The sequence below is a fragment of the Manis pentadactyla genome, chromosome 14 (genome assembly GCF_030020395.1).
Source record: "Manis pentadactyla isolate mManPen7 chromosome 14, mManPen7.hap1, whole genome shotgun sequence".
Lineage (NCBI taxonomy): Eukaryota > Metazoa > Chordata > Mammalia > Pholidota > Manidae > Manis > Manis pentadactyla.
In genome coordinates this window covers 24,642,809-24,651,984 of record NC_080032.1, presented here as the reverse complement: position 1 = coordinate 24,651,984, position 9,176 = coordinate 24,642,809, and the positions used below count along the sequence as shown (strand labels likewise).

Genomic DNA, 9,176 nt, shown 5'->3' with positions numbered 1-9,176 from the left:
GCCCGGCCACGCCCCCAAAGCGCCGGAAGTGGGGTGCGGAATCGCCGCGCGCGCTGTCAGTCTGTGTAGCTCGGAGCCGGTGCAGTTGCGGACTCATCCAAGAAGCGTGGTCGGCTCCCGGCCCCTAGGGCTCCGCTCTCCGCAGGGGACCATGGACGACAAGGGTAAATCGGGACGGGACGGCTAGGCCTAAACCGCCGCGCAGGGATCCCTCCATTTCGCACGTCCAGGCTGGGCTCAGGAAGGGGTCACTTTCCAAGCTCAGGCTGCTCGGCTGCATGTGCTTCTTATAGTCATAACTAAATCCCCCTCGCAGCTCTTCTTATCCCGGAGATGGGTCCCGAGGGTATCCCCAGACACACCCTCTCCCCACGCTTTCTAGTGCCTTCCTCCAAAAAAGTGAGACTTCGGACGAAGTGTACAGGTTTGCAGTACTGATTTCTTCATTTGTAAAGTATGGGTGGGACTCTCTGCCCTATTGAATCTGGTACTAAAATAAAAAGAGGAAGGCGAATTTGATGTGCACATCGGATGTGCTTAGCAAGGTATTAATGTGAGATACAAGGGCAAACTAATACATGTAGTACTTTCATGTAAAAAAAAAAGTAAGGGGGATACGACCTCTGCGTGCACATACATGTACATGTGTATGTAGGTGATAGGCTTGAATTAGTATAGAATGGAGGGGTGTAGAAGAAATTGGTGTGGTGGTTGACTCTGGGATTCTCTCAGGACTTGGGGTCAACCATAAGAGGGAGAATGATCTTTCACTGTCATTTGGTGGGGCTTAAATTTTATGCTATTGCTTTTTCAAAGTGAAAGAAAAAAAGCTTACAAATAGTAAAGTGGTATCATCTCTATTCTCATTAACGTTTATGGTGCTCCTGAAACCAAACACCCTGAAAACAAAGTATTTTCTAAATTAGTTTGATTCCTAAGGTCAGCAATCATTGACAAGCACTCTGGTCTTAGATCCTGCTAAATGAATTTAATGGATCACTTTTTTCTCTTCCCAGAGTTAATCGAATACTTTAAGTCTCAGATGAAAGAAGATCCTGACACGGCCTCAGCAGTAGCTGCCATCCGGACTTTGCTGGAGTTCTTGAAGAGAGATAAAGGTAAACAGGGTCATCCTCCAGCACTCTGGGCATTAGGAAAGTCTTCTAATAAGTTTGAGAAGTGTAGAAAGTGAGAGACGTATGGTGCCAGCATAATGTAACAGCCCCAAGCTCAGCTGCTACATGCATTCAGTCCTCCTCTTAACCTGGAGAGAGTGCTCAAGTTATCATTAAATGGATCCTCTTTCATAAATGAAATATACTTCAAATCAGCACTGACCATTTTATATCAAATTAACCATGAACCTTAAGTTATAGCAGTAGTTCAGCTTTACAAGTGTTTACTGAGTTTTTGTGCCAGATTCTGTACAGTAGCTATAGAGAATGTTCCAGAATAAATTCTGGTATTAATGTCGTTCATTGTGACCACCTACTAATTCAGGCATCTTAAATGCCAGCATCTGGGAAGAGCATGACATCTTGTATAAAGAAAATAATAATAATAATAAAGCCTTTAATCTGAAGGGCTGCCCTAGAGACTTGTATCTCTAAGACAACCTCCAATATACCTACAATAACATCCAGACAGCTAAGCCTTGCCTGTGCCTCCTCAAAGACCTCATCTGCCACTGCTGCTTAATTTCCTTTCATGTGTCCCTCACTGAACTGTGTTTCTGTCACACTGGCCTCTCTTTGTTTTTCATACCAAGTGTGTACCTATTTTGAGGTCTTTGTGTTGTTATGTTCTGCACCTGGAACCTTTCCCACTGGGTCTTTATGCATCTGGACCCCCCACTTCAAGAGGCTACCCTGTTAACTCTACCTAAAAAGTAGCTCCACTTTTTTCATCATTTTTCTTTTTTCTGTCCTCATTACAATGTGTAATTGTTTATTTCTTTGTATACTTGTTTATTTGTCTACCTCTTCCACTAGGAAGGGAGTTTCCTCAGAGGAGGGACCCTGTTCATCTTGTTCACTGATGTACTCTGGCATCTAGAATAATGCCTGGCATACAGTACCTACCCAATAAATACTGGTTGAATGAATGAGTGAATCATAGACCTACCAAGGAGCTGTGATACTAAGATGAACATTACATTCCTCATGTGATCAATCCAGGGGAGACAATCCAGGGCCTGAGAGCGAATCTTACCAGTGCCATAGAAACCCTGTGTGGCGTGGACTCCTCTGTGGCCGTGTCCTCGGGCGGGGAGCTCTTCCTGCGCTTCATCAGCCTTACCTCCCTGGAATACTCTGTAAGCCCATGCACTCCCTTGGGTTACCTTTCTACTTCTCTGTTTGGCTGCAGATATTCTCAGCTTTACTTGGATCTTCCCCTTCCTCTTACTTAGCTCTTTTCCTCCTAGGATTACTCGAAATGTAAAAAGATCATGATTGAGCGGGGTGAACTTTTTCTCAGGAGAATATCACTATCAAGAAGTAAAATTGCAGATTTATGCCATACTTTCGTCAAAGATGGGGTGGTGAGTAGATATTCATCATGTGTCGTCATTGGGAACAAGGACTTTGCAGTTAGATTCCCGGGGTAAAATCCTGCCTCTGTCAGTTACTTGCTGTGTACCCTTGGACAAGTTACTTAATTTCTCTGTACTGCAGTTTTTTCATCTGTTCAGTAAGAAACCTGCCTACCTCGCAGGTGGTTGTGAGGACTATGAGATGGAATGTGTAAGTGCTCTGCACTCTGCCTGCACATAGTGAGCATCATGTAAGTGTGTAGATATCATTATTATAGATAGTTGTCATACCAAACAGGGGAAACGCTGGGACAGCAGGGATGATTATTGATTTAATCTGATGTCTTACTAAGGAAGTATTTTTATTATTGGACATGTACTAATCCAAATTTAACACAGAACAGAATTCAACACAGAATAGTTCTTGGCACTGGTTAGTACTGTCTTCCTTTTAAAGGTTTGCAGTAGATTGAGATTTTCCTCTGTAGTTTCATTTGAAATGCTCTTACAGAGATATAAAGCTGCCAAGTGTTTATAAGTTAAGTGAGGAAAGACAGGAGCTACAAGTTAAGTCAGCTTCCCGGGAGAGGGGGAATAAAACTTATGGTGTCTTTCCCAGCAGAGTACCTCCCTTCTGACAGGTAAGCCTCCACTGGCCATAAAATTATTTACTTGCGTTGTGACTCTGAAATCTTGTCCTCTCTTTTATTACCACCTTCCCAACCTTTAAGGTATATTATTAAATAAGTGATGTAATAGATTGTGAGTGGAACTTGTACAAAAGCCAGTTGCAAACAAAGCCATTTTTGGCCAAGTGGAGACAAGCATTGCAGTGACTTAGATTCAATTCAGAGCAGAGCTGCTGAGATTTGAACATGCAGGTGAACCATCTGGAGCTTAATTTATTAAGCACAGACCCTGAATCAGTAGGTCTGGGGTGGGACCTGAGAACCTTAACAAGCTCTCAGGCAAAGCCCAGAAAAGTGCTAGGGAGCTATGCCCATCCCTCTTGCATTATACAGTCCTCTGTACTGCATTCCTTAGAGCAGAGGTAACTATAAGGGTCTACAAATTGTATCTGGCCCACAGATTGGTTTTGTTTACCAATAGTGTTTATAAATTTTTAAAAAATGAGTTAGCAAACATTTAGGTATTGGATTTTCAGCTCATTTGGAAAAATCAGATGATCTGGCAACAGTGGGACCAAGTGACAAACTGGAACTTAGCCTTTCCACTTTGTTGCTGGCCCCACCTGGCCCACTGCATTTCCTTATGCTACTGCCTGGTGCCTGTAGCCCAGGTGTGCAAACCATGTCTTAGAAATGGGAAAACCAACCCAAAGGAACCTAACAGAGCCTTCAGCTGTAAGGCTTTTGTATCTTGTGAGTGACAGCACATGGAGATCCCACTTCTGCACTTGCAGAATTGCAAGAGAGGAGACTGTAATGTATTCCTCTGGCAGAAAACTTTTCATCGTGTATCTAGACCTAAACTTGGTGTGCTCTCAAGGACCTCCTTTCTGATTATAGCTAATATGTGAGAAAGCCTTAGGGTACCAGGAATATGCATTAGAGTGGCAGAGAGTATGGGTGATGACCACAAAGCCTGCCCCTTTGACGGAGTTTTCTCGGCCCACAGAGAATATTAACTCACGCCTACTCCAGAGTGGTCCTGAGGGTGTTGGAAGCAGCCGTGGCGGCCAAGAAGCGTTTTAGTGTGTACATTACAGAGTCACAGCCAGATTTATCAGGGTAAGTATCTTTCCATTTGGTTATGTGCCCAGCAGTCAAACTGAGGTTAGAATCCATTGTAAGAGGGGCCAAAACATGCCCCCAATTTGCTGATCAGTTGGTTTTGTCTTTTTGCCTGTTCCTGGCCCTGGAAGAAAAGTGACTGCAGTAGGTCCCAGTGCAGGATGTAGAGTTTTTATTTAGTAGCTAAATCAGGAACAGTAAGAAATTGTGTCAGTTGAAAGATTTTTATCCAGGAATCGATAATTCATGTTTCATCTATCCAGAAGGTAAAGAAAAACTTTTTTTTTCTAAATTTGCATATCTTGCCCAGAGTCCCCAGGAGTATAGTTTTCCTGAAACACACCCACTTCTAAAGATCCAAACTCTTTGTTTCCTTAATCCAAAGTCTTGGGATCTGCCCCTTAATCCATTATTAAATGAGTTTCAAGCAAACATGATTTATCACTGTCCAAATTAAGTGACTCATCATACACCACTGTGGGACTTTCTTGGACATCCTCTAATATTTTCAAAATGTCATTTTCAGTAAGAAAATGGCCAAAGCTCTCTGCCACCTCAATGTCCCCGTCACCGTGGTTTTGGATGCTGCCGTTGGGTAAGCTCCCATCTTCCCCAGCCACAGTTACTTTTCCTCATCCACCCCAAGGGTTGGTTTGAAGCAAGATTTCCAGATTGAAGGTTTGAGTCCCATTCATAAAACTGCACTGGGTAGTATCCTGCCTCTTAACCAGTTAAGCTCATGATACGATCTGGATAGTGCATCCAGAAGGCAGGGCTGTAGGATGCTGGGGAGATGGGAGTTGTTTCCATGGTTTATGGTGTATTTTAAGAGCAAAGTGCAAAGGGTCGGGTTAGGCTCAGCACACGTAGTCAGTGCTCCCTCTTGATTGGAAAGCATGGCTGTTCTCAGTGGCACTCTGGGGTGCTTTGTCTCAACCACGGAACTTGGCTCCCAACACTGAGGTCACATGTCCTGTGTATTGTCAGTATATCTCAAAGAGAAAGCAAGAGTAGTCATTTCTTGGAAAGAAAACACGGAAGGCAGATGACTAAGGGAATTAGGAATGTGTTCAAGAGTAAGCATTTTGAAGAATTCTAATTGCTGATTTTAAAGGTAAATTGGCCTTTCTCCATCTGAAAGAGTCTTAAATTACCTAGCACTTTTTTCCAACTTCAGATCACATCAGGTTTTTAAATTTTTGCTTGTTCTAAAGTAGAACAGACAATTGAGTTTGCCACATGTAGTAAGGATAAATACCAGGTCATGAAATTCTTGCATCTTCTACACACATACATGTGCATGTACTGGGGGGGCAGTGTGAAGTGTATGTTTCATTGTGTGGCCGTGATCAAAATTAGTCTTAGTCCCCCTGGTAGCAGAGTTGGTAACAGTGCCAAGGGTTGTCTCCCACACTAAGTTGCTCTTTGGAAGAAAGTTACGGGAGAAATTTACTCTAGAAAATGGAATATTAGTCTTTGCAGGTGATAATGCCTCTAGTAAGAGCCAAGAATTAAGAACATAACAAAACTCTTTTTTGATTTCCTTAGGTATATCATGGAGAAAGTGGATCTTGTCATAGTTGGTGCTGAAGGAGTTGTAGAAAATGGAGGAATCATTAACAAGGTAGGAGCGTCAGTTTTCCCCAGTTCTTTGCTCAAGGCAGGGGAATGTATCGCTGACCTTGGACACCAAAACAGCATTGGCTGCTATGGTTCATTCATCTGATCCTGCTTAACTTCAGGATGTCACCATTGCATCGAATTGTCTCCCAGTTCCCACAAGCCATTGCAGTGGTCACATTTTGGTCAGTTTCCTTCTGCTTTAGAGCTTCTTCTCCATAATATGGGAGAAAGGAATTTATCTTTTCTCAGAACATGCTTTCACTGGAATTCGGTTGTTTGGCTCCTTTCTAGTTGCATATATTTGGTATCAATATAATGTTACAGTTTCTCTATCCATTGGTTAACATGGAAAGATTTCGTGATTGTTTTTTGCCTGAGTATGGCAAAATATATATAATATAAAATTTTCCATTTTAATCACTTGTAAGTGTACAATTCAGTGGCATTAATTATATTCATGTTGCTGTGCAGCCATCTCTACTGCGTTTTCAACTTTTCCATCACCACAAACAGAAACTGTAGCCATTCAGCAATACTCCCCATTTCCCCCTTCCCATCCCCTAATCTAATCTACTTTCTGTCTCTGATTTTTGCCTATTGTGGGTACCTTATATAAGTGGAATCATTGTATTTTGAGTTTGGCTTACTTCACTGAGTATGTTTTCAGTGCTCCTCCATGTCGCAGCATGTGTCAGTACTTCACTCCTTTTTATGGCTGAATCATATTCCATTGTGTGGCTAGACCACATTTGTTTATCCATTCATCTGCTGTTGGATACTTGTGTCTACCTTTTGGCTATTGTGAATAATCCTGCTGTGAACATGGGTGTACATTTATTTGAGTCCTGTTTTCACTTACTTAGGGTGTAAACCTAAGAGTGAAATTGCTGGCTTATGTGGTAGTTGTGTTTAGCTTTTTGAGGAACTGCCAGACTTTTTCTACGGCAGCTACACAATTTCACATTCCCACCAGCAACATTTGAGATTCTGATTTCTTTACATCCTTGCCAACACTTTTTAAATTATAGCCATCCAAAGAGGTGTAAAATAGTATCTCACTGTGGTTTTGAGTTGCTTTTCCTTAATGACTAAGGATCTTGAACATCTTTTCATGTGTTTATTGGCCATTTATATATATTTTTTGAGAAATGTCTTTTTTAAAAGATCCTCATTCCAGTGAGAATTACATGTATTGTGTTCACTCTCATGCTTTCTGTTGCTTTTACTTCAGATGTGCCATAAGATCTCATGCTTCTCCATTTTCTCTGATTTTCCAGATAGGAACCAACCAGATGGCTGTGTGCGCCAAAGCACAGAACAAGCCTTTTTATGTCGTTGCAGAAAGTTTCAAGTTTGTACGGCTTTTCCCACTAAACCAGCAAGATGTCCCCGATAAGTTTAAGGTAAGAGCTTTACATATTTGAATGGTTATTTTAGTCTAAACAGAAACCTTTGAAAAAATGTAGCTCTAAGAATGTTTGATGAGTCATCCACTTCCCATTGCTACTTTCTCTGCACTTAGGATACAGAGATAATTGCTGGATGTTGAATTTAGACTCACGGAGTCTCACTTGTCCCCAGAATTTCAAGTTTTTAAGCCTCATTCACTTAAGCCCTAGATATGGGCTTCAGGGAGGTGGGGGAAGTGGTGGTAAACAGTAGGAGCTTGGAAGTCAGCTTTAGGGGCTCAGCTCTCCCTCCCTGCTAATAGCTGTGTGACCTTGGGAAATGCTTTGGTTTTCAGTTCTCTGTAAAATGTCAGCATTCTCTGACAGGGTGCCGACGATTCTCCAGTAATCCCTAGGAAGCACTTAGCATAGTGTAGGCTCTCTATAAACACCCCACATTGTTGGCTTGAGAGGTCTGGAGGAGTAAGTACAGTCCTGCACACTACTGAGGAAACATGGTTTAGGTTTTTCACTAAACTATGGCCCTGGGCCAGTGGGCTGCTGTCTGGCTCAGCCCAGCAGCACTGCCCTCCTGATCAGTGTGCACAGCTGGATTCCCAGAGAGCCTTTGGGGCAGCAGCATGTTAATTGCTCAGGCCAAGACTCACCAGTTCAAGGGCCTAAACGTGGAGCTAACTGACATATTCTTCCTACCTCCTCAGTATAAGGCAGACACTCTGAAGTCTGCACGGATGGGACAAGACCTCAAGGAGGAGCACCCGTGGGTCGACTACACCTCTCCTTCCTTAATAACTCTGCTGTTTACAGACCTGGGTGTGTTGACGCCCTCAGCGGTCAGTGACGAGCTCATCAAGCTGTATCTGTAACCACTGGGTTCTTTCCTGTGGGTATACAGCTGATGTGGGTGGCACAGGGTGAGTAAGTTCTTGACTCCCTCAGTGAGCCAGGCCAAACCTGAATTGTTTTTTTATGAAGATTATGGACAAAGGACTTCAAATTACAAGTCTTGGGAGAATTTTTTATTCATTTCAGTCCCATCTAAAATATGTTCATGTTTCCCTAAACCCGACCTAAATTGTGCTTATGGTTTCCAGATTCTTTCATTCATTTCCAGTTTCCAGAAATACAGGTTAGATTATTGGCTACTTGACTGATGAAAGACAGGTGCAAGTTCACCTCCTTGTTCCCCTGCCCTCCAGACTGATTTGCCAAAAGTGTCAAGTACAGAGATGCAAGCCTGAAAAAAAGGATGTTCCTGACTGCAGCCAGGCACCCCTTCAATAACTAACAGTCCAGGACACATGTTTCATATGGTGCCTTATAAGAAAGGCAGGAAATGCTAGCTGAGTTCACAGCCGACTTCCAATGATGAACATGAGCCAGGGGTTGTCATCTCTTCGACAGGATCAAGCCAAATGGAGTGGAATCTACCAAGAGAACCCAAGGAAGGAAGAAACAGCATTTAGCAGGAGTATGCTCCATGGCTCACCACTTACAAAGATGCCTTCCAGAACATTTGTAAACTTAAAACCGTATTCGTGAAAGATGTGAATTTCCTTTAAACACGTTTAGGTCCTCAACAGCTTTTTAAATTGTACTTGGGAACAATTCAGCATCTTTTCAAATAAATTATGTGAAAGATTTTAATCTGGAATTGCTTCAATACTGATAAATGCCCAAATGTACTGGCCATCTTGGTTGAAGACACTACACACCCACATTCACACACTAAGACACAATTAGAAGGAAATAATATATTCAGCAGAAGGCATAATAATTTTATTTCCCAAAATATGACTTGCTTCCTGTTTTCAGATATTCCCCAATGAAACAGTACTGGGGACTGTTCTTAGAAGA

General features: G+C 42.5%; 1 protein-coding gene across 2 annotated transcripts; it reads left to right on the top strand.

Moving 5' to 3' along the window:
• Positions 1 to 16: 16 nt before the first annotated feature.
• Positions 17 to 8,966, top strand: EIF2B1 (eukaryotic translation initiation factor 2B subunit alpha). Of its 2 annotated transcripts, XM_036921974.2 has the most exons (10): positions 17 to 164; positions 1,017 to 1,118; positions 2,178 to 2,314; positions 2,426 to 2,542; positions 4,172 to 4,284; positions 4,814 to 4,882; positions 5,836 to 5,911; positions 7,188 to 7,313; positions 8,021 to 8,233; positions 8,519 to 8,966. In XM_036921974.2, exons 1-9 carry the CDS (start codon positions 152 to 154, stop codon positions 8,183 to 8,185), a joined length of 918 nt encoding a protein of 305 aa, XP_036777869.1. In that variant the 5' UTR covers positions 17 to 151; the 3' UTR covers positions 8,186 to 8,233; positions 8,519 to 8,966. The 2 variants fall into 2 exon arrangements, with proteins under 2 accessions (XP_036777869.1, XP_036777868.1); XM_036921973.2 differs by having other exon boundaries at positions 8,021 to 8,966.
• Positions 8,967 to 9,176: the final 210 nt, after the last annotated feature.